This window comes from Hoplias malabaricus, chromosome 12 (assembly GCF_029633855.1).
Source record: "Hoplias malabaricus isolate fHopMal1 chromosome 12, fHopMal1.hap1, whole genome shotgun sequence".
NCBI lineage: Eukaryota > Metazoa > Chordata > Actinopteri > Characiformes > Erythrinidae > Hoplias > Hoplias malabaricus.
In genome coordinates this window covers 6721445-6747338 of record NC_089811.1, presented here as the reverse complement: position 1 = coordinate 6747338, position 25894 = coordinate 6721445, and the positions used below count along the sequence as shown (strand labels likewise).

Below are 25894 nucleotides of genomic sequence, written 5' to 3'. Positions count from 1 at the left end.
TTCAGCCAATAAAAATACGCGCAGTCTTGGCTTCAGCCAATAGGGTTTGAGACGAGGCGTGGCTGAAGACATTATTTTGTCAACGGATATCTGCGGCGTCGTGTTACAGTTAGAGACGGCGCACTGGTGTGAGGTGGCTAAAATAACCGAGTATTTATTATTTTTAAAAAAGCCTAATTAAGTAAAATTCCACTCATTTAAGCTCGACAGGATTGAAATGTTACAGTTTAGGTTCTCAACTGTCCTGGAGAAGTTGTTTCAAACGAACCGCCAGCGTGCGTTCCGCGACATTGTGAGGCATAAAGGCTGTAAAGGCTCAGTGCTGAAGCCCCACTCCTTCAGGTCCTTCTGTAATGTCCAGCTCCTCTCATCCGAGATAAAGACTACGTCTCCGGCCTGGACCCGGGCCCTGTGCACAAAGACTGAGGGAGCCATAGAGCCCCGAGAACAGGAGAAGAAAGATGAAATCATCCAGGAAGCCGCTGACAAGTAAGAGAGCCAGATATCTATAACGTCTAAGGAGCCTAAAGGGTCAGGCACTCCCCGTTAACAGAGCGTTCATTCACTACAGCTCTTAAAGAGTTAATGTAACGGTTAGACGGTTCCTTTTATTCCTACAGTACTCTTTTCGCCTTAAAATCTCCACAGTGTTGTTTTAACGGTTATTATCCTTTAGCTTTGTGTGCTGAATTAGGCCTAACTGTGTTCACTTGGCCTTTATAGTGTTTCATTAGGTCTTACAGTGTTAATTACAAGTTACACAGTGTGAAATTGGTCAATAAAGTCTTGAAGTAAATAATATTTGACTCTTATAGCGCTAATTGATTCTCAGAATCACCTGAATTGGTTTCTTGACCTATTAAATTCAAGCAAATTGGTTGTACAATGTTAAATTGACCCTTAAACATAAATTCTGTGTTACCAAGAGGATAAGGCATTTGGAGTGTGCTGAATTAACCCTTTGAGTGGTGTTGAGTTACATTTTTAAGTGCGAAATTGACATGCACCTGAACTGATTTACACCATTGAATTATATTCTTTATAAAGGCTTAGAGATAAACTGATAAACACTGTGTATTTCAATCCAGTCGCACTTATATAAGAGCTTTTTCTTTTGGTCGGACACAGGGGTTTTTGCTGTGAAAATCCAAAATATTTGTGCATGACTTACATTTCCAATGTGGGCCCAGACTGCCCTACACACACCAGCCTGTCGAAAGGGCTCCTAGCTTAATCCATCTGAAATTGTTTTATATAACTCCTCTCTGATTATTTTATATTTAATACCGTGTCAGGTTTTGCTGCGGTGCAGTGGCAACAGCCCCCCCCTTTTTTTTTTTTTACCCAAAACTGACAAAAGGAGTCATAGTAGTTTAATCAGTTAAGTCTTCTCCCATTTAAAAAGAGTGCTTTCGGAAGTGCAGTTTTGCAGGAGTAGTAGATTCACAGGGTTTCGATGGCTGCACGTGTACACAGCTTGGCACTGCTGATGCCTCATGCTCTTTTTTTCTCTCAGATTCTCTGTGGACTGTGAGTCATCGGTTGGTTATTCACCCTGAGAACTTTGCAGATGATTTAGGAACTCGGAGCTCCACAACATCCTGAGTTTCAATATCAGAATGATCGAGCAGGCTACTTTGAACTTATGGATGTTTGATCAGCACTTGTATAATATTTAAGAAACTTTACTTGGGTTTAGAACTATTACAGGCCCAGGCATGGCTTTTTTTCAGGAGAAGTAACACACCCAAGCAATTAATTCTCAGTAAGACATGTGCAGTGTAGCACAGTGCATTGTGGAATTCTCTCATGCAGGTGAAGAGAAGTTGACATTTTCTAGCTAAAAAAAAAGAGATGAATAATATTTAGTTAGGCCGCATTTATAACTTATAAGCTACTACTTACTGGGGTGGTTTCCCAGACAGGGATTTAGCCTAGTGCTGGACTACACAGCCTTTTGAGTTGTGTTTTTCCTTTGAAAGAAGGTTGAAGTCCAGGACTAGGCTTAATTGCTGTCTGGGAAAGCACCCATAAAGTCTCTGGGGGCTAAATATCTAAATATTAGGTCCAACCACTGCCTGCCTGGACAAGAAAGTGCAAATATGTCTTGCTCCAGATGTTTAAAGTTGGCACATTAGGAGGAGGCCACTGATCTATGGACATAAACGTTGCGGATGAAATCGTAACTGATTCTGTGTTCATAATACATACTGATGAATCACATTTTGGTTCTCATATTCCCTTTAATCCTGAGCTGTGAAAAAAGGCTATTGCTGCCCTTTTATAGCATTGTTAATTGCTTGCGTATGGGTGGGTACTCACGCTGTAAGAGTATCCAACAGGCAGCACGAAGCTTCTTTTATACAGTGATGGAGAACCTACCTGAGAATCTACCTGCTGATTAATTGCACTACGCCCAATCTGGACATGCACATATTTCAAAGGAGACAAAGATGAAGACTCAGTTACACAAGAATACTGATGTGACATTGTATGCATGTAATTATGGTAAGGTTTCCTACTGTGCCCTACTGAGTAACAAAGGGATTAGTGTGAGTGCAGGAAGCCTAATCAGTTTCTTGATATTATGGCTATGGCACAGCACAGAGACTTGCTGGGATCAGAGACGTGACAGATGCTCCTGGGAGTCTCGATCCTGCAGCTATATTGCCATAACAACCAGGGTGAGGATTCACAGTTTCTGGCCAACATTGTTTAGGTTGAGTCATCCTAGACAGTGGTGCTACAATCAGCTCTGAATCCCTTAGGCTTATGGGTATTACGTTGTAGCCTGTATGTGAAACATTGGCTAATTTTTCTGTTGTTAATCTGGCCTCTACTATGAAACATGCAGCAGTGTATGTAGCTAATGTATGTTGTATGGGTAACATGCTTACTGCACGGCCGAGTTTGTAGACTTCTGCTCATTCAGCATTTTTTCTGACATGAAGGTTATTAATTGGGAGAATCCCACTTTTCTGAGGTAACAGATCCTGCTTTAGACACTCTCAATTGGAGAGAGATTAGTCTCAAAATACTTCACAAATGCATAATTGTTAATCCACAAATTAAATACAAGTCACAAATGAATGCATCCCAATCATAATCACCACTACAGCTCACATAATATTCAGAGTTAAGAGTTGAAAACCGTATTCAGGACTTTTCAGGATGCCTAGACATGATGTTTGTCACGATTCTAGTAGTATGTTGACACCGAGGTAAATGATGGCTCTGTAGTTAACAGGATATATATAAACTCAGTGGGCCTCCATGGGGTCAGCTCCTGTGTAATTTGGCTCTACAAATGGCATCACTGTACCTTTTACCTGTAATGTTTAATTGAGGTTATTATTCAAAGCCTGGTTTCCACTAACACAGTCTGTACTCTGTCCACTGTGCTGAGGGAGTCAGTGGCTATTCAGGGAGTTGTAAAAATGGGGGCTATGCCAGGGCTTTAGTCCAGGGTTAAACGTGGCATATAAAGCTTCATTTCACAGTTCCATCGCCTAATGGCTATAAACAATAAATATATTGCTGTGAATGGATCAACATGCAAACATTTAAACAGAGTTCAGAGGCCTGTGTTTTCTGGAGACGTGATGAAAGATAGTTTTAGATAAAATGCTTAAAATTGAACCTTGCAGTAAAGTCTGCATGCTGTGTCATTCATCCCTCCCATGCTCAGGTTTGGCACAGTATCTTTTTACTGACATTTGACCGTGAGGAAAAAAGGTATAGCAGCTGTAATAATAATAATAATAATATATATATATATATATACCAGTTAGAGTGCAACCGAAGTCTGCTACTAGTCACTGAAATTTCTAAAAGATCCCAGCACTCTGTTCTTGAAACTAGACAAAATCATGAGATGGTGGATTTATTACCAGCGTGTAATGTCCTACTGCTCTCATTTTTTGCCCTGAGTAAAATCTTTAACCCATGACTGCTGTTGTCTTCAAAGAAACTGAAATTTAGGTTACACAGCAGAAAAATACTTAGCAAATGTTGCCCCTTTTTCCTATCCTGGCTGTTTAGGTTCTTTTACCCAAGTCTGTTTGTTTTACAGCAGTCAAGCTGTCTGACGCACCAAATTAGTTTGTCCAGATGAGGCTCGGCTATTGACCCGGGAGAAGAAAAAGCCCCTTTTCTCATGTGTCTGCAGCCTGTCATCAGCCCCAGATGGTTGCTGTTGTACTAGAGCCCAGTGAGGATTGACAATTATCAAGTTTAATGAATATACAGCAGTGCTGATTTTAATATTTCAAAATGTAAGATTGGATATTCATATAGTCACATGGTAAAATTACACAGCCTATTGCTACAGGCAGCAGTTCAAATAAAAAAAGGCCAAATAGACATATTTACATATTATTTAAATTATTGATTTATTTTGTTTTTGATGCTTTGGGGAAATACGAGGAACGTGAAAAATATCATTCAATAAAATGGGTGTCTGTGTCTTTTGTAAAAAAGGTTTATATATTTTAGAATGACACAAAAACATCAGTGAGATGGGGATGCACTATCAGTAATGTAATGAATATAACTCTGACTAATGTCCTTTTGCTTTAGACAGCAAATGAGTCTCAGATCCTTGCCTTTTCTTGTGGCTCTCTGCGAAATGGCCGTACCCAAACTGTCTCATTACCCTTCATCACTTATTCATCATGACCTGTGGGTATTTTTGTGGTCCGAATGAGTGCGTGCTGTTTTGCATGGAGACACTTGCACACAATAATTTGTCAGTGAACAAATACTCTCAGGGGCTTGCACTGTAATGTAGCCTATGGACTGTGAATTCTTAAGAAAAGCTGACCTTCTCATGTGAGCAGGTCACTGTATAATTAACAGTAGTACACCATTTTAAGTTTGTTTCTTTTTAAGTGTCTCATTTGTCATTGACAATAACGAATGCATGTTGTTGTTGTATATTTCACTTATAGTTAATTTAAGCTAGTGGAGAGATTCTGTGGAAAGTGGAAAGTGCAGATTTGTTTTGCAATGTTTTAACATCACTGAATTATCAGAATCATTTTAATATGTAAATATTTTAAATAGTGAATGTGTGAGTGCGTGTCGCCCGGTGAAGGACTGGCGCCCCCTTCAGAGTGTGTTCTCGCCTTGCACCCAATGATTCCAGGTAGACTCCAAACCCTCAGCGAACCTGAACCTGAAGAATGGTTGCAGACAATGAATGAATGAAATATTTGAAATATAGACTAATGAACATCATATTCATTACTTTATATTTAATAAAGTAATAGTACATAAAGAGCCTCAGGATGCAGAAATGTTAATAATGTGTGCCTTGTATTGATACAATGAAGAAACAAATACATCAGGATACACATTGCTTTATCAGCTTTTGAGTGTTTGCCCTCTCATAAACACACTGATAAGCTCACTTTAATTCATTTCTCCTATCAAACACTTCATATCAGATATTTACATTGTTTCCTTAGTCACCAAAGCGGAGGATCACACTCGCACTCGGTTACACACACTCACATGATGCAGTTGGCCTTCATTATTCAGCAGCAGTTCCACTGACACTGTGGCTTGTTGTTTGTGAATGTCAGTGAGTAATTCCAGTACTGTGGGTGTGAGAGAGTGAGCATCGTGAATAATGACATCCAAAGAGAAAGACACGATCCAACGAGAAAATCCAGTGATGTCAGTTCATGTGTTTGTCACACAGACTCTACCTGTTGGTGTCAGTGTAAAATGTACTGTGTAGAATATGGTCATTCACACCTAAATGTTTTGAAATAAGGAAAAAAACAAGCTTAGAAATGCTAGATAAACATTTCCAAATGTGGAAATGCAAATTATCAAATTTCTGAGACTGTAATTACTGTTATTGTAAATGTTTTCTTTTAGAGGAGCACTAGGTAATTTTTGTTTTTCTTTTCCTTGGGGCTCCCCCTAGTGCCATTCATTTTTATAGCACGGTACTGAAATCAATTTGGAGAGGGAGGTTACATAGTGCCATTTCTGCAGTGCTGAGCACAGAGTAGCAATGACTGAGGCATTTTTCTTCCCATTACAGGTCATTTGAATCTGTAATGACAAGGTAAAAATGTTACATTGTGTTGCTTTAAAATTAGACTTTTATTTTTTTTATTTTTAGATTACAGATTAATACCCTGTGATACATTCTGTACAAAACATGTGTGTAACTGGAATACGCTACTGAAATCCACTTGCTGTTGTAATAAGAGAATGTAGCAGATTAATTCTTAAATATCAGAGTAATTGTACCACTTCACCCCCACATTCACATCATTGAGAACATCATTGGTGTGTTGGAAATCCTGCCGTGCTTATTTCCACCTCTGACTTGGATGACGGTGTTGCTCTAACAATTGCTCTAGCTAATTGTGAAGAACTGACTGTGCTCTGATCGGTTGAGCAGTGGCCAGGGCCTTTGGTTCACATTAATTTACAAAGCTCCTGCTAAGGGCTCACATGTGTTTACTGCAGGGGTCACCCGTCTTCTTCGTAAAGGGCCCGTGTGCGGCTCCAGGTCTTCATTACAACTCACCCTCTATAAATAACTAACCAGTTGTTTTAAGACTGCAACTGGTTGATTAAACAAGTGGAATTAGGTGTGCTTCTGCTTTATTGGATTGAAAACCTGCTGCCCCATTGACCTTTTGTTGATCTCTGGTTTACTGTGCCTTACTGCAGGCTCTTTAAATTACTCAGTTTCTCATTGAGAGAGAAAATTAAAAATATTCATTACAATCAAGGAAATTGTTGATGAACCATTGATGAACCTAAAGCAAACACAGAAATGGCCGTACTCTGATCTTTGACGCTGGTACCTGTTGCACTTTAAGGAGGGAGTGCTGCTGTGTGTACAGTCACTCCAGCCCTTCCTTCCTCTGTCATGATTTAATCTGAACTCTTTTTATGGAAGAGATTTGAGCGCGTAGGTGGAGAGGCGTACGTCCACAGAGCGGAAGCTCTTACGCACTAAGTGTAGGGATGAACCTCAGCCATCTTTATTTTGCTGGGAAGCTTCCTGAAAGTGTAGCTTGTAGCGCTGAGCTAAGTGCTCTTCCGGGAAATCATGCGTGTGTAGTGTCTGTGGATAAATCAGCCAACAATCAATAACATTAAACTACTGCTTATTTTGATTAATAAATGAGTGTAGATTTTTAAAAACAAATCTTAATGCATAGTTATTAAAAAAGAAGCCATTACAATACTTTATTAAATATATAATTATATAAATATATAGTTAACAATATGGGAACTTGGCTATATATTTTTAAGAATATAGTAAAAATAAACAGATAAAAATGTAACCTTATTTCTAAAGGCTTACAAGTGCATTTAAGTCCAGAACCTTGGCGTGTTTTAAACACACAGCTCTTCTACAGAAACTTAAGTACACCCTGGTATACACCTCTGCCTGTATTGATATGTTTCTGATATAATACAAGCATATGCATTAAGTGGCTCTTTCTTACTTTAAGGCAACGCAGTTGGAGAGAGTATAATGTGCATTATCATGAAACATTAATTGAGTAAAAGCATGCTGCTCATAAAGGGGTTCAGTCTCCGACTGACGACTGTGTTAAAGCCTGAAAGCTGAAATCTAATCAATTAATCTCAAACTGCCTCAGGCCAAACACATTTCAGCTGTGTACATGAAGAAATGAACATGACATAAGACACAAATCTTACTATTACAGGATTAACACCTGAGAACACTGTTCAGCTGCCACACTAACACACATGACAACAGGCAGGCCACACACACACACGTAGGAACACACGCTGAGTGACTGCTCTCTGGAAAGCAGCACAAAGAAAAGAGGCACGTGGTGAGACAAAGAACAGTAACCTGAGATTAAAAGAAGCACTGGAAAAGGAGGGGCAAGTGGGTCTAAAGGTTTCCGACCACTGTGACTTTTCAGAAATGGAGCTCATTACGTTGCTCTGACCTTTTATTCAAAGAAGGCAATTAGGGTGAAAATAACAACCCCCATGATAGGAACACTACAATAGGACGTTTCGCACTCCATGGCTTTTGTTAAAATCAGCAGCAAGCAAATGCTATTGAACTGTTTTTAATTATATTTGAATTATTATATGAACTACGTTGTAAATGATCACTTTACTGCTCTCATTCTGATTATTATTATTAGTATGGTTTCAAAAAAGACATAAATGTAGGAAACAAAGATGGCAGAAATTTCCGTGTGTTTATGTCCTGTTTGGTATGGTTTGTCTAAGTAATCATGGTGTCAGCAGTTCTAGTTATATATTACAATGTGTTCCATCTCCCTCTGTTCTCTGTGCACTCAGAAGAACAAACACTTCACCCTAAGCAAAGCAACCATGCCTAATGTACCATGCTTCCTTAAACCTCACTGGGTGTGATGGGAGTTTTCAGCTGGACATAATCAGGACCTAAGTACCAGCAGTTGCAACATCTGTTACTGAGGGGGTCAGGCGATGTGACGGTAATAAAGTATACTACAGTATTGGACAGCTTACATTTAAATATGGTAAATGTATACAGAAATGATGATGTGACAAAATATATCTCATAAACTGTCACAGAAACGAGCATAGCACCCCCCCAATACCCACCAATTAAATTTGTAGGGATGCGAATAAAAAAACGGTGTAGTATTTTGGTAGATTCTTTAGACTTATAACCAACTTTCCACCATGATCTGGCTTCGAAACCATAGTATAATCTGTGATATCCACCAACAGTATTCTATATTAGAGTTATTAAGAAGAGGATTTTGCATATAAGCATAGTTCTGATTCTGGTTCATACAGGCTAACGTGTAGATACCAGTATTATATAAGAAATGCTTAACGACAAGGTTTAATATCGTAAAATTCTTCCTCATCTAGCCCATGTATGTTTAATCAGTGTTCAAACTCGGTAGCTCTATTTTTATTTAATTGCCAACAGGTTTTTATTATTTTTCACAGTAATCAGTCAGACACCACATACGTCTATCAAACTCTTTTAAGACAGGACATGATTAGCACTGCCTTTCTTAAATCAGTAGATCACTGATAAAATCACTGTAGTTGCTCTTGAAACCTCCTCTACATTCATCCTTTTTCACTCAAACAGTTTCTTTCTAGAAGAGGTGTTTTGTGTTTTAATAACTTTAAAGATGTATGCCCTTTTGAAGTTTAATGTTACACGTGTCATTTATATCCTACTTTAACCGTACCGTGACCTTTACTGGGAATTAACTTTGGGTATTAAATGAAGGTCAGTCTGATTGGAAATGTGTTGCGTATTAAACAGCCATTACAGGGCTTTTGTTTGTATTGCAGCTTTTTATAGACGTAATGAGCAATCCTGTCTCTATGTAACATTACCCTGAAGTAGAGGTTACTTGGAATTTGAAAAAAATAATTCTGATGAAAAACTCCCAGTTTCTAATACGATTGTTGGGCAACCTCGTGGAGCCTGGATGACCTTCAGTGAACGACACGAAATACCCTTCATTTGACTGATTTTTCAGTGTCAGATTTGTGTTTTTGAGAAACAAAGAGCAATTGTTGTATTCAAACCTTCTGCAGAGTATAGACTAGAACTGGGTGAAAACTCGACTGGCCGACAGTTAATGGCTCTTGTATGAACAGCGTTAAGACCAAATTGAATGGGCTATTCCAGGCAATAGAGCCTATTTTCTCAGGTTAGCTGGAGCATGGTTGTTTTGATGAAGACTGGGCAGCTGCTGTCATGGCTAGTTTTGCATCGCTCTGGACTGGCTTCTCTCTTCGTTAAACAGCTTCCTGCTGCCCAAAGAAAAACACTTAGTTTCCTGGCAACCACACCAAGCATTTTTCCCCCACACATTTACAATATCAGGTTTTCCAGAGTATATTTTCCTCTACCTGCCCATGAAAGCATACGTCACTGATGCTCTGTGTTACTTAGAGTTTAATTTATGAAAATAATTGCGTCTCAGTTGCAACTGAAATTGGGAATTTTCTTTCAATCATACAGCCCTACACCATAAAGGCTGTTCCTACTTGAAAATTGGTGTAGAACAGCACATCCGCTCTTGGTCAGCGATTCTAAACCCTGGCATATATTCTCTGCCAAAAAGTCATCAGCTAAAGATTTTTAAAACAGGTTAAATATTTTTTTTTAAATGGCGCAATGTGGGATTTTATCCTTGCACTTGAAAGCAGAATAGAATTGATGATTCTTATGAAAAAGAACGTTAAACAACTATATTCCTTAGTTTACCTTAAATCCTTCCAGTTTCTGAAAAGTTTAACTTTGAAATGGAGCCTGAGCTGATATCTATGCTGGGGCCGAGTAGATAAACACATCGCAATTTTTTTGATATTTGAAATTATATTTGTATGAGGCAGTATTCTCTCTGCACAACTAGAAAGTGTATCCTTGGAAAGAGGGATTAAGACTCAATCGACTAATGAGACTACAGCTAGGAGCAGTGCATACACAGTGTGGCTAAGGGCACAGAGTACAAGGGTTAACCAGAGCTTTGTGGAGGTGGTCTGGTCTAATTTGACGTATAAAGCAGATTGTTTTAGGGTGTTATAGGACCTTTTAGGCTTCATTCTGGACTTTTATGGTGACAAGCCTGAATAATGTTGGAGTGCTGGTGGAGCAGAAACGAATACCCGAATCTCAAACTTAAAAACCAAATACCAACCCAACGAACGAATATCCGAACAGCCGACTATTCGGGGCTAGCCCTAGAAATTAAACACAGGTAAAACCAGTAGAAAGTAGGCTACAAAGTCATTTTGTAATTATTGTTGACAGATATCTGCTTGAGATATTATTGGCATTGTTGATATTTATGAACTTTCCTCCAGAATTATAGAATTTTTAGCTGACTGTGGGCAACTGTTGAGCATTTTACCCTAAAAATAAATCTTAAATTAGTTTGAAATGCTTGTATATCAATGTGTATCTGCATCAGCAGTTATGCACATGTAAAGAGTTTGGGTGTTTGCATCCTCTCTCGATTCCCATATCCTTTTTATTTGGTAGCGATAAACACTTGCCTCTATACTCTAATTAATCAGTCCCTGATCATGGTGTGTGAATGGAGCTGCTCTGTTCGCTCTATCGTTCCAGCAGGGGTGGGGCATCAAGCATTCTCAGCATTCCTGATACCCCACACAAAGATATGAGAGAGAGAGCTACACTCTGTGGGGCTTTGCAGCCTATAGACTGCTCTTCCAAGCCTGTGAGCCAAAACGTCTTTTTTTTTTTTTTTGCCATCGACTGCTTCTCTGTGTGTGAGTGAGAGAGAGACTAACAATAACTTCAGAGCCAGAGGCGCTATTTGGAAGCTGCAGGTCCTGCAGAGGCTCTGTATTTTCTCCTGCTGATCATGAGCAGAGGTCAACACCTGCTCTGTCCGGAGCAAATCTCTGGGGTTGCGGTGGGTCTCGAGCCTTCCCAGCATCATTGTGTGTGAGGCAACAGCAAACCCTGGACAGGGAATGACCAGTTCCTCTACCAATGTGTGTTTTTGACTGTGGGAGGAAAGCGGACCACCCAGAGGAAACCTACACAGGAACAGAGAGAACACACCAAACCCCTCACAGACAGTTGCCTCCGTGCCATCAATATTCAAATCATAGGCAGCTGATCATTTCTGCTTTACATAATATGCAGAATGGTCTTAATGTGTTGATGAGACACATTCTCCACCTCCACACTGTCCTCACTTCAACTTGGTGTGAATTCAGTGGGATTAGTTTGATAACATTGTCCATAGGCTAAATGACCTCAATCTAAATTAGCCTTTTACCTTTTATGACAACTGACGTAAACCTACAACAATTTATAAAGACTAAGCCGCTTTAGTCAAGTTTCTAGAAAAGGTTTCTGCTACTTGTGATAAGAGACACATGTAGGTAACCTTTTGAACACTGACCAACATTGAAGGATAACCATTTTTATTATTATTATTATACTTTCTGTTCATTCTTAAAGTCATGCATAAATATTCTGGTTCACTTCAGATGAACTTGGTGTTTATTTTCATTATATGTCTTAAAGGCTAAGCACCACTTAATGGACCTCCATGAATATTTCACATTATTTTAGTTACTGACAGATATAAGTATGAATTAAAATGAAAATAGCAGCTTAATTTGCTTTAAAACTGACAATTGTATTAAACTGATGGAAAAACCGAGCTCGCTACGGAAATTCTTGAACGCAGCCGTGACGTCACTGGTGGACAACAGCTGAACAACGCCGCGATAAAACACCGTTATGACTGACTGTTATGACAGTATCTAGCTAAATAACCAACATTATTCATGACAATAGCCTAGCAATAAGCTAAACTCAAATGTAGAGGTACCGTTATTCTTGTAAATGTGATCGAAGTCGAACTCGAATTCATCCGACACTATAAACCTCCGTAATGCAGCTACGTAGCCGAGTATAATCTGAGCCACAGAGTTTAGCAAGTCAAGCTAACGTTAACTAACACCAACTAAAACAGGCGAAGTTTACCTCCATGTTACAGAGGCTCTTGAACACCTTTCGTTGGTGTCCTTACATGCCCATATTGTTGGAAAAGCGCCAGTGAAATGAGCTACAGATAACGGAGTGAGCGGATGGTGCTTTCCAAAGTGCCTGTTTTAAGTTGACAAATTTAGTCAATTTTCTGGATATTTTGGGATCTTTGGGCCATTTGTGCACAGATGTCCCACAGTACATTGAATGACTGCAGCCAAAAACAACACACCTTTTCGTCATTTTGTATTAAACTAAGTGCAACTTCTAGAGCTGTTGTCCACAGGCAAGACGCCTATTAGAGTTTCCCAACACCGTTTGGGGGGTGGGGGGGGTCTTTTAAACCTTATTCCTTGAATTAGTAAGAAATAACATGTTTTCTGACTATCAATAAACACATGTTAGGAACTCAAATTCCACTGTATTTATTTGTTTGACACTTTCATATCGCTGGTGCTTAGCCTTTAAGTGTTTTATCTGTGTTATGAACTCTTTGAATTTTATCTCATGTTTGATGTTTCATTCATTCTGCATGTTTTTCTTTTTCCCATTAAACTGTTTGGCTGTGTGTGTTTTGTGTAAGTATAATTTTATTGTATATCCTTCTATCTGAAAGCAACCTCTTTTAAACTTTCTGCTTCTGCCCTTCTTGTCCTTCTTCACTATTCTCTCCTCAGCCATATAATTATCATATGCCTATTTTAAACTTTCTTTTGTTAAAAAAAGAATGTTATTACTCCTCCTCACACATTAATCTTAAGAGGATTGTTGTAGTTTATGCGAAAAAGACATAAGTATTTAAAGCTTAGGGGTGAAAATAAATGTAGGTATTTATATAGAATCATTCCTTATTATGAACAGGTGGATTTGACCAACATCATATCAACTCTTTTCTCTTCATCCATATAATTATTGCGCAGAGGGGTTTGCCATTTTCAGTTTGTTATTCATGTAATATACTTCATAATACTGACATAGACGAAATGAAAAAGTACAATCAGATTTAGCCCCATTCTGAGATTACCTGTATAACCTGCAGTGGAATGTTGAAGGGAAGGGTAAGTTTATATATGTTTAAAGCTCTCAGCGGTGGGAAAGCCGAGCTCTGTTTGGACAGAGGCTGTTTGGATAACTCTGTGAGAATGGCACTCACAGGCAGTCCCTCAGTCCCCAGACTGCCCTGTGGCCCAATGCCAGAGCGGCTTATCCACGGCTTGGCAAATATCAGAGCTTGAGCCGTCCAAATGTGATAATGCACAGCTCAGATCAGTTAGGTAACCACTACCTTAAACCCAACAACAGAGTGTTTACACACACGATCCTACGTCATACAGCGCCTGGGGACCTCTGATATAAATAAAGCCTGGTTTGGTATTTGTAATGATTATATTAATGGCATAATTATCGTTCTTACAATTTTACAGGGCTTTTTTTGATTTGTTTACAGTGCTGTACTAAAAATAACCAGACAGTGAATCAGTTTTACCTAATATTCTCTCACATTTCCACCTCTTAACTGGGACCCACCAACCTGGCTGAGGGCAATCGTATGATTTGTATGAATTGAATTAAAGAGATGAATTTGATTAATTGCTGTAACAAATCTATGCAGCAATAGCACAAATTCATCCAAGATGTTTGAATACAGAGACAAAAAAGAAGTAAATATTCATAAACATACGCCCCAGACTGTATGCTATTGTATTAGTTCTCAACACTATGTTCATAAGTAGTGTATCAGAACTATACCTCCACGATTGTGGTTTCCTTCTTCTTGGTGTCCTCCTGTGTAACCCTCCTATTTTTCCTTCTTGCACGCTTCTCCAATGACCAGTCGTCAGTGGTCATTAATATTTCTAACTAATTAATCTCCACGGCCAGATCCTCCTCTCAGAGAGGGATGCATTTTAATAAGCTCCACACAGTCACCTCTAATGATCAGTAAGGTGGAGGGATTATAAGAATACATCAGGTTCTAAGATTAAAGGAGCTACGTGTGCAGTAAGCCCTTTACATGTTCTTTATGTACTGGCTTCCATCAATCCAAAATGATTTAGTGACTATGGAATTTGTTAAAGAATTTCTGTATTAATGAATATAAATATATATTAATCATGCACATTTGTTATGTTTATTTCAGAAACCCCTCAATCTTTCATCAGATAAATGCTTAAATTAATATTGTTCTCGTCCATGCTGCTTCATCCAATAGTCAGGAGAAGCACATTACTGAGATGAGATTAGGATTTTTATGAGACAGTGGGGAGGGTAAAGCCTAGTCCTGGCTGCTTTAAGAAACTGTGTGTGGATGTTACAATGCATTACTTGCCGCTGACAAAGACTAGTGGGCAATATTCTCTCATTCCTCTATGTTCATGTCTCTGTGCTTGTATGAGAAGTAAACGGGTGAAAGGCTGCATTACTCAATACTCTGTTTGTTTTGCAGGAGAAGAAAGGCAGGTATCCTGCCGAGCCTGGAGGACCTGCTCTTCTACACTATTGCCGAGGGCCAGGAGAGGATCCCAGCTCATAAATTTATAACGGTGAATGATAAGCCTACCTGTCTTTCTGTATATACACATTTAAAAAATAAAAATAATAAAATAAGCAAGGAATACTCAGGAACAAATAGTTAATATTTTTTAGCACTAACAAAGTGCATCTACACGAAGAAAAAAAAGTTTTACAAACTGAAAATGTTCTTAAAATATAATATATTTCACCATCATAAAAAATTCATTGAAAGATACCACTCTGTTTGATTTAAGAGAAATTAAAGAAGATTAATTAAGATTTAATTAAATTAAGATTAGGCAGAAAAGAAGACGAATGAATGGAATAATTATGTATTTTTGTAGCACTTTCACTGCACAATGTCAGCTACATTCCAGGATGTTCCCCCTTATTTCTATCTCATTATTAGTTTTTATGTAACGGGGGGGCAACATACAACAAGTAATTGATCAACGTCTGCTCATGTCAACAAGTGGTTCGGTACATAGTTCACAACTGTGGTGACCGAGAAGCATCAATTTGCTTCCTGCCCATGGTCCAGGTTTTGTTGTTCAATCACAGGGCCATGTTAAGTTACACTTATCTTATCTTAACAGGTTATTTCATTTGAGGCTGTGTACACAGCACTGTATCAGACCTTGACTTGTTGAGTTTATAGAACAACATAGAACACAGAATCTGCCATGTTTGCTTACCTGCTACGCTCACAGTAGACTCATTCTTTTGACTAACTTTGACACCTGCTGTGTTTATGCTGTCAGTTTAAAGTAATTGCTTTTCTTGCGATGTATACAGGCTCTGAAGGCCACTGGGCTGCGGACAGGAGACCCCCGGTTGAAGGAATGTATGGATATGCTGAAAGTAACCCTCAAATCCACATCAGACGGGGTGATGCTGGACCGACACCTGTTCAAGAAGTAAGTGAGCAGTGTGGGAATACCCCAAATACTCTCTTATACTTTAGTATTCACTATATATACATTTTAAAGTATTTTTTGCTGAATAAGAATTCACACTGTAGCTTTTCATAAAGAAGTATCTCTTCCACAGATTGGACTTAAAAGCAATATATCAGATTTATATTCATCACGATACCCTACAAATATGTGCAAAGCTTTGGAAAGCTAGTTACCATGGTGATACAGAAATAGATTTAGTTGCTTGCTGCATCCGTAATGATAATATAAACAAATATCAAGTGAAGAGAGTAGATGAAGGATGATAACCCACTATTATGTGCCTGGCTGAGCTGTGCAGACCTGAACACACGGTTGCTGTCACAGAACTAGACATTTTGGACATAGTATAAGAGACAAGGTGTGTGAGTCTAGGCTGGTAGATGGGTTTGGAGATCTAACGTGCAGACACATGCTTATGGATTGCATTCACTAATAAATTCATCGTTACAGTTCGCAAACGGCTCTATATCTCGATCGATTTTCTAGGTTGTCTTTCACAGTGTGCAAGGTGTTGGTGTTTTTTTGTAGGAAACTAAAATTCTTACATTATCACAAATGAGATAGACTGTAAAAACATGACAGCATTTCATTTGATTGCTGCCCTGTATATATTCTCTCTGGCTTTGCACAATGCATCGACAAATACGGATGATGAATGTAAATCTCTAGGCACTTCACAGTTCACCCCAGCTCCAATCGTGCCGCCAAGAAAAGATTATAAAACAATTCTCTATGAATATTGATTCCCCTTCATTTTATTTATTTCTATAGATTAGAATGAGATATGGAGATAAATGAGGCATCGTGAAACTTGACCTCTGACCTTTGCTAGTGTTGGAAGCTAACAAAGTATTTGTAAATGTGCATCTACATTATTTGGGCTTTTGAAATATGCGTTTGTCTGCAGAAAAACTGGGAAATTCTTCATCCTGCTTTTTTCTGAAATCAAATATATTGCCCCACATTTTCAGTAGTGGACAAATGACAAAACCTGACTGAAACAGTGATGCAGATAAATTTATCATTAGAGAACAATGAGGTGTGTGTGTGTCTGAATCTGATATTGGATTTCTACACTCTACATACAGCACTATGTTTATTTTGGCTTCTACACCTGAATAACGCTGCTGTATATATGTAGGATTTATGTTAATTGTACTAGTCAGGATCTGTCATATTATGCCATATTTTAAAGTGGGAACCATTATTTTTAAGGCATGCATGGTGCAATACGTAGGATAACATGTGCATGTACAGACAAGGCCACTTGTGAAGCAGACCATCTGTTTTCTCTGCAGCCTCTCTTTCTTTTCCCTGAAAGCAATGCATGATGCATCACCAACAAAAAAGCGTTTGTACAGAACTCTATGTTCATCTGGGGTCCTGCTCCGTGATCAGCTAATTTTAGCTCTCTCGTCTGCTGTGAAGTCATTAGAGACAAGGCTCTAGACCCTGCTCCTGCCTATCTGAGGCAGTGATAATGTGTTTCTCCAGATCTAGGCCTTTGTGGGTGACTGCTCCCTTTAGCTTTGTCATGACCACCAGAAATGTTTGTGTATGGACACAGGACGTGAATGTTAGAAGGAATGCTTTGTCCAAAACTCTGAATCAATAAGAATGACATTTTAAGTTGTTAGTGTGCCTACATGAATGGCTTCATGTGGCCATAACGGTAGGTTAAACATGACTATACCACTGTGTCTTGTTTTGCTTCTTTATATTATGTATTATATTATATAACTTCTACTTGGAATCGATGCCTATTCATGCCTTGGCAATTTGTATTGCTGTTTTAATTAGAGGTGCTTTGGAATGGCTGTCTATCTCCAGAGTTCCTGGTACTGAGTACTTGTAACTGACAGGTGATAAAACAAGCGATGCATCTATAACGTTTGGCACCACTGAAGGCTTATAATCCTTTTCTAGATAAAACTGTTCTTAAATTAGAAAATCAGTGTTACTTTATAGCAAAGCAGGCAATTTTAGGGTTTTATGTTCATTCTACACTTCATTTTCCCCAGGTGTGTCCAGAGCAACATAGTGCTGCTGACTCAAGCCTTTCGAAAGAAGTTTGTCATTCCTGATTTCATGTCCTTTGCCAGCCACGTTGACAAGCTTTATGAGAAAGCCAAAAATATGTCTGGAGGTCAGGTAAGAGTCATGCCGTAAGCACATAAATCACTTAATTTTTTATCACATTTCTGAGCTGTTCCCAGCCTAGGCCTGGTGGTTAGGGAACTGGGTTTGTAACCGGAGGTTTGCCTGTTCAATCCCCGGAGCCAGCAAGTCATGACTGAAGTGCCCTTGAGCAAAGGCACCTGTGTGTTTCACTGCACGGATTGTGTTAAATGCGGAGAACAAATTCCTGTGTGTGCAAGCACTGTGGCCAATTAAGTGATTCTAATTCAAATTCCTGAGGGCCATGTGGAAGTCAGTAATTGTCAAATTTTTTTTCTTTTAGGTTGCTGACTACATTCCTCAGCTTGCTAAGTTCAGCCCTGACCTGTGGGCTGTGTCCCTGTGCACAGTGGATGGACAAAGGTGAGCCCTAATTTATACCGTAGTATATATACATCTGCTGCCAAGAGAGACTTCTAATCTGTGAAGGTTTCTGTGTTCTTTAAAGGTGATATTGAATTATCTGCTGAATGTAGTCCACTATTGAAATATCTAATTAGTCGTGGTCCCGTGGGGGGTTGTTTTACATTGATGGACAGGGAAGAAAGCCGGTGACAAAACAATAGACTCTAACTCTGAAGTTAATAGTGCATATGCATGGTGTTAATGAAGATACGTGAGTACAAAGTAGATTTACATAATAAAATGGTGTGTGTGTGTGTGTGCGCATTGACTGCACAACTGCTCACAAAACCTTTGTGCATAGATTAGATTAATTGTCCAGTTCTCTCTGGGTTAGATTAGTGTGTTGAGGATGTGGGGAACACACCTTCTGCTTCTGTAATTGATAACAGGCCCATAAAGCCCCAGGCAGGATTGTTTTTAATGATACTCCAAACTACACATTTAGTTTTTATCACAGAGGCAATAGAGAGAGTGTTTATTTTTAAGATTGTGCATTACACAATGCCCTGCTATGTAAGGGTTCATAAAGGTGTAAAGACTGTCATATGGAGGGGTAAACAGACAAGCTTGTAAAAATCATTCATTCTCTTACTGTTTTGTTGGTTAGATAAGCTGTTGGTTGTACATTTACCAATGACATGGCAACATTCCCAAATATTTTCTGAATTATGTGTTTAGAAGACAGGACAAAAAAGTGTAAAACCATGTGGGCATTTACTACTCACCTTTTATTTGATGTTGATGGCCTTGACTGATTTCCACAGCCCCAACAAATTCACATGTACAGTATTAACCCATGATAAGATACATTATATATATATATTTTAAATCTTGGTCAGTAAGATAAAGATCCCTTGGCCCTCTTCTTGTTCAGGGTCCTTTTGACATGCTGATAGCCCCATGACTAAGATGTTTACAGTCCTTATCAGTTTCTCTGTGTTTTCTATAGTCTACATTCTGTTATTATGCGTACCGTGAACTTGGCCCTATGTACACACTAATAGTTGTGTTTTGAAGGATCAGTTTAATCAGTAGCCTGACTTCCAAAAACTGTTAACATGACATTCTTTCCCAAGTTTCAGTTTAGCAGGACCAAACATAACATATATCTGGGGTAATATTATATGCCACAAAATCATACATAAAGTAAAGTAACTTTTAAAAAAGACTACATATCTGTCTCTGTCACAAGGCTGTGCTCAGATTTATCCAAAACCCATGTGGCTAAAAATATTAGACTTTAAATGTATGGTTTTGTTTTACTATAATAGTTCTTATATTAATATTATATTAAATTTTTCATAATAACAAGACAATACGTTTTCTGAATAAAAGGCCTCTTTAAATTTAATAAAGCTTTGCCCCACGTTATGTAGCGCTTTTATATTTGCTTTATTTGACTGCAGTTTGGTAAATAATATTTAGAAGTACGCGGTGTAAATTGCCATCACACTAAAATGTGCACAGTAGGTAATAATTATCTCTTTCCCTTTTTTTCTCTCCCCCATACAGACACACAGTGGGCGACACCAAAGTGCCATTCTGTCTGCAGTCGTGCGTAAAGCCGTTGAAGTACGCCATTGCTGTTCATGACCATAGCACGGAATACGTGCACCGCTTCATCGGCAAAGAGCCCAGTGGCTTACGCTTCAACAAACTCTTTCTGAACGAGGAGGGTGAGGATTAGTCTCTTTGAGCCTCCTAATGGCACCCAGTCCATCACAGGCTGGGATTAGCGCTAGCATTTAGACTTAGAGGCTGTTGCTATAATGTGACAAGTTTCAAATCATTGTTGTTTGCTTCTAGATATAATTTTCTTCTTTACTTTGTTACATCAGTGCAGCGGCCATGACTGGCTCATGAAATTTAATCAGCAATTTTTACAGCCTCCTGACAATGACATAACTCTTATAGGGGGGATATATATCCAAAGATGAGAATCCGTAAATCCCCCAGCCATGTTACTTACTGCTAACCAGATTAAGCTGCACTCTTCACCCTTCCTTAAGTCTGTCTGAGAGTGTGTAGTAGACTGTTCATAAATCAGAAGTCATCATAATAATCTTGAAACTGATATGAAGATATGGCATCAATGTAGTTTTCATAGTATAAATCATATTACAATGTTTTGTTTTCCTGAGGCAGGATATATTGTTTTGCTCTGTTTCCTTTCCCCCCCCACACAAAAAAAAAAGTTGGCAGGTGGATTAGCAACTCAAGTGTCCATAAGTGTGAGGGAATGTGTGAGTGTGTGTCACCCTGTAAAAGACTGGCACTCACTCCAGGGTGTGTTCCCACCTTGCACCCAATGACTCCAGGTAGGCTCAGGACTGATTAAACCTTTGCCAGATTCTTTAGTTCTACTGTATTTTAACAATATCCAATGAGTACTCAGATAAAATTATTCTGCTTGTGCCACAGTCCATGCAATCTTCCATTTCCATAACCATAACAACATGGAACATTTGGTGGCTCAGAGTCCCAACCCATAATAATGCTTTGTGATGAGTGGTTTTTGAAGGCGAGGGTTTGTCTGCACACAGCACAAGCTTATGATGACTCCCAAGAGCCACAGCTCAGGAAATAGGAGACAAACATTATTGATACTAAAACTCCTCCTTGTTTTGTGAATGATAGTGATTACTACCTAGATTGGAATTATAAGTAGCTATAATAGTCATGTTATTAATGTTTCTTTTTGTGAGCAGCATGATATGAATAATCTCAAAAGTCAGATGGCTGAAATAGTGTTTAATCTGAATGAAATGCTCTATTCAAGGAGCCAATGTTCATTTAGGGGATGTACAGTGTACTGTTGAGGGGAAAGCTGTACTAATCATTTTTCAGTTAGCACTTTCACTATGAGAATGTTGATCAATGTGGTCTCAAACTTTAGCTGAGCGAGGAAACTGCAATCTGCTTCCACAATGCAACCATCAGTGACAGGAAATGATGCAACTGTGGAGGAATTATATCAACAGAGAACTGAGAGGAAGCCAGTTTTAACTGTAATTCTAAAGACAAACTTGTCACTTGGTGAATCCATACAGGGACCGATGACGGCATGAAATACCTCAGTCCTGCTCTAGCTTTGGTCAGCTTCAGTACATTTAGGGCCTGTGTGAAGCTCTGAAGATGAAAGGACTGAGAGAAATGTTAAAATCAGTGCACACCTGGTTTGTCAGTTCTCTAAACGGTCTTTGTTCACTTAATGGTGTTTTAGATATTATCAATAAACTGGATCAATTTTCAGTTTGCATCTATGAAAGGTCTTGATTGTTGAAGGTTGATTATTAACTGTTAATGTAACATTGTTTGTTTGTCCACAGATAAACCCCATAACCCAATGGTGAATGCTGGTGCGATTGTATGTACCTCCCTGATAAAGGTAAACATATGCCTGGTTTCTGTTTTTATATCTATGCTTTTATGACTTGTCCTAACTGTACTTACAATTTAGTGGCTTAAATGTCTTGATTTATGTATTAGGAGTGCGATTTTAAGATTCAATTTGAGTAGACAGCATGTAGAATGTGTGTAGACCGAGAAGAACATTGAGTGTTATAGGTTTCAAAGTTATATTTTCGTAAAGTGACTGTGATGTAAGTGAATTTTTGAGGATGGTGGATTGGTTTGCTTGGGATTGGCCCTCGGTGCATGTTGTAGGTGTGTAAAATGAAAACTACACCATTACAGGACACACACATGTGCATTACACGTGATCCACTTGTGAACCTCCCTTTCATCGTAACTGTGCACACTTTTTCCAGATAACATTTGCACTCAAGACTTCCACTTCCACTAGACGAAAACAAATGTGGAAGTCGACTAATTCTGGGAACATTCCTAAGATTGTTGGTCTCCAATGAATTCTTAAATGAAATTCATTTGAACTTCCTGTTTTTGGCTAGTCATCATCTCCTCTGACTCCACCAAGCACAGCAGTTTTAAGCAGAAGCTGTTCCACTTTAGCAGAGACAGATAATAATAGCACTCAGGTCTAATAAAGAAATACACTTTATATAGTGGACTTGGAATTTGGGGCCTTGCTTCCCACCCTCTTTCTGTGTGTGTGTGTGTGTGTGTGTGTGTGTGTGTGTGTGTGTGTGTGTGTGTGTGTGTGTGGTATATGGGGTTGTGTGTGTGTGTTGGTAAGTTCTGGGTGTAAAATTGCAGAGGCCACATTGTGGGAAAGCAGTCAGATTACAGTGGAATTAGAATACAGTGGAAACAAAGTAGTTTTCCATTCATATTTGTGTTTGTATTAAACGATTGCCACAAACTGATTTTTTACTTGTGATGTAACTGTAAATCACTAGCAGTTATTCAGTATTAGTAATTACTAATCAACAGATTATCCAGTTATTGGTGATTAATTGTGTATAAAAATCTATTTGCGTATTTTTACACTCGTATACACACTAGCAATTAGCTTTCTCACTGCGCTGTTTTCAGCTTCACATTGAGCTGGGAGTCTGACACATGTATGCTATCATTTTAAAAGCTTTATTCATTATTATACAAAAAAAAAAATAAACTTAAGACAAACATTTGAAAACTGACTGTATGACTATATATCTGTGTAAAGCAGAAAAGGCTTTAGGGCACTCTGTTTACTTTAATATAACCACAGAAGTCTTTTAGTCACCCATTAAAGCAGTCGAGGATGTTTGAGAGGTGAAAGATAGCAGTTTACATTCGAGCAAGTTTAGATACTCTTGATGATATTTTGCCTTAAAAAAATAAACAGTTTTATACAGGGGGTCCTCGACTTACAACGTTGATTCGTTCCTACGTCGTGTCGTAAACCGATTTTCGGTGTAAGTCGGAACATACGTACATACTGTACGTAAATAACATACTGTAAGCACTTATCCTATCCTCACACCTATCCTCCTCGGTCCCGAGCCGCATAACCGCGTATTCTTCTGCCGCGCACACCACACACGAAGTTCACGTTACGACGTTTACGACGCAAAACCACTTACGTCGAAACAAGGCTTTATACAGTAAATGGGAGATGTGTCGTAACCATGAAACATCGTAACTCAGGACTGACGTAACCCGAGGACCTCCTGTACAGCAAATGGTCAGAAATCGATAGATATTATGGCATAAATCTTCACACAGAATGTTCATCTGATTGGTTTTTGAAGCCTATTCATTGTCAGTTTGCTAAGATATTGACAATGACTTGCACTGAAAATCATGTAGTTCAATTACGAATAGTTTATAATAGTTGCACGGACACACACACTCACAGCTTGTGTTATCTCCATTCAATAGCATTGCCAGTAGAGTGGCTAAATGCAGTAAAATCCTCACATAGATGTTCCAGCTTGTGTGTTTGTTAAGCCTTTGTCTCTAGCCAGATGACTATATGTATTTTTGTGCAAATTATCAAGAACTAAGGAGAATGTTAAACAGTCTGTCCCATATCATATATCCCATAAACACACACACACCCTTTCTGTAGCATGTTCCCATATGTTATTTCATGTTACGCCAACAGGAAGTTTTTTCCTCCATTGTAACAATGGAGTCACACAGGAAAATTACAATTTAATTTTGTCTTGCTTACATTTTTTAATTTTTTTCATCCAGCAAACCCACACCAACCTGATGGAATGTGACCTCTGCATATTGGGTTTTAACCATGTTAAACACCTCCACTCACTCTTATTTATCATGTGTGAAGACGTAGTTGTTTGTTTACATTGTGTCATATTACTTACTTATGAATGAATGATGGAATGAGTGTGTGTGGTTGCACTTTCACACATACGCACACTCTTTAGGTGTGTGTTTCTATGTGTGTTTGTTCACTCAGTGCTGTACTGTCTGTGGGAGCTGCTGTTTTTGTAGGATCCTTTTGTACCAAGTTAACGCATGAGATTTTCCTTCCTGCTGCGAGGGTCCATGCAGGCTGCCGAGTGCAATATGGTGATGAAGGCTTTCTCTGTATGCTTTTTTTCTTTATGTTGTTGCATATTTTACAGACGTAGGAACTGTGGGATTTTTTGACCACTGCAGCAGGTCAATGACGTTGGTAATTTTTCCTTTCCATTTTATCCTCCCTCCCCTCTCATTGAAACAAGCCGGAACACACTGAGTTTTCAGTACCCCACTGTGCTGGTACTTACAAAATATAAATACTCCTTTGCACTTACTTTTTTTTCTTTGTTTGTATCATTGTAGGACACACACACATTAGTGTGGTTAGTGCTAACATGAGAATAGAGTACTTAAAAATAGATTTAGATACATTTGATTTAAAAACGTTCAGCACCAAGATTTAGACCAAGACCATCAAACTCCACTCTTGCAGGGGCACAGCCATTGCACAGTGCAGGTTTCCTCTTTCAATTCCACAAGCAATCTTGGCCATCTTTCTGCTGCTCTGATGCTTCATACCATTGATTACTGTTAAAGGAGCAATCTGTAATACTGACAACAAGTGTTTAAAATGAAAGTACAGTGCAGATTCAAAACTGTGGGAAGAGCTGTCCGCTTCCTCGCCCTCCTCTCCCAGCAAAGCTTGAACAAGTTGCCAGTTTGAGGAAATGTGAACTTAACACGAACAAGCAAGAGATTAATTTAAAAACTTTGGTCCATAACAGATTAAAAAAATGTGCCGATATCAACCTATTTACACAGAAAAGTGTACATCAGTTCACTAAATCATCTACATCTACCCTAGAGAAAGGCAAATGATTGAATAAGTGGCCTGAAATGTCCTTGAATTTACAAGCCTTTACTCTGTAAATCCAGCTTAAATGTTTAGACTAGAGGAGGCTGGTGGTGTTATCGATTTTTCCTTCAACCGTAAATGTAATTTTATGAGGCACATCCTTGCTTCTTATTCACAGTTTATATTCAGTAATTTAGTTCCAGCTAAAATGGGTCTTATTGGCATTATAAACAAAACGTATTTCCTGTTTTCTCCATTTAAAACAAAACATTGAGTGAACATCATGTCACTGAGACATGTTCCTACTCTAATGAAAAACATATTGGTGTTATTTGCCCACTTGAAGCAGAACTATGGAGTTTACTCCTTTGTTCAGAGAAAATGAGCTAACTCTGGATCTATTCTGTATTCTTGCCTCCATCTTCCAAACGCATGGCCAGTATTTCCTCTTGTTTTACTCCATCTCTGGTAATTGAGAGTTTTGGAAGGGCACTGTGGCTTTTTAGATCCGGTAAAATATAACATTACCTCTGTTCGCTTCGTCACTTCATGTCTGAAGGGTGCTTTGTTGCATCAGCTCTTGTGTGTACTGGCAACCTGGTGGGATTGGACTGTAATGTGATTGGACAG

General features: G+C 38.7%; 1 protein-coding gene across 4 annotated transcripts in view; it reads left to right on the top strand.

Moving 5' to 3' along the window:
* Positions 1-118: 118 nt before the first annotated feature.
* Positions 119-25894, top strand: part of glsb (glutaminase b) — a 48064-nt gene continuing 22288 nt past the window's right edge. For 2 of the 4 annotated variants that reach the window (XM_066641369.1, XM_066641372.1), the window contains exons 1-8: positions 119-489; positions 14964-15060; positions 15827-15948; positions 18012-18141; positions 18452-18531; positions 20086-20249; positions 20769-20891; positions 21903-21961. In XM_066641369.1, coding sequence (XP_066497466.1) covers positions 218-489; positions 14964-15060; positions 15827-15948; positions 18012-18141; positions 18452-18531; positions 20086-20249; positions 20769-20891; positions 21903-21961 — 1047 coding nt within the window. In that variant the 5' untranslated portion in view covers positions 119-217. The remainder of the gene's footprint in view (positions 490-14963; positions 15061-15826; positions 15949-18011; positions 18142-18451; positions 18532-20085; positions 20250-20768; positions 20892-21902; positions 21962-25894) is intronic. The other 2 variants (XM_066641370.1, XM_066641371.1) reach the window with 2 other exon arrangements.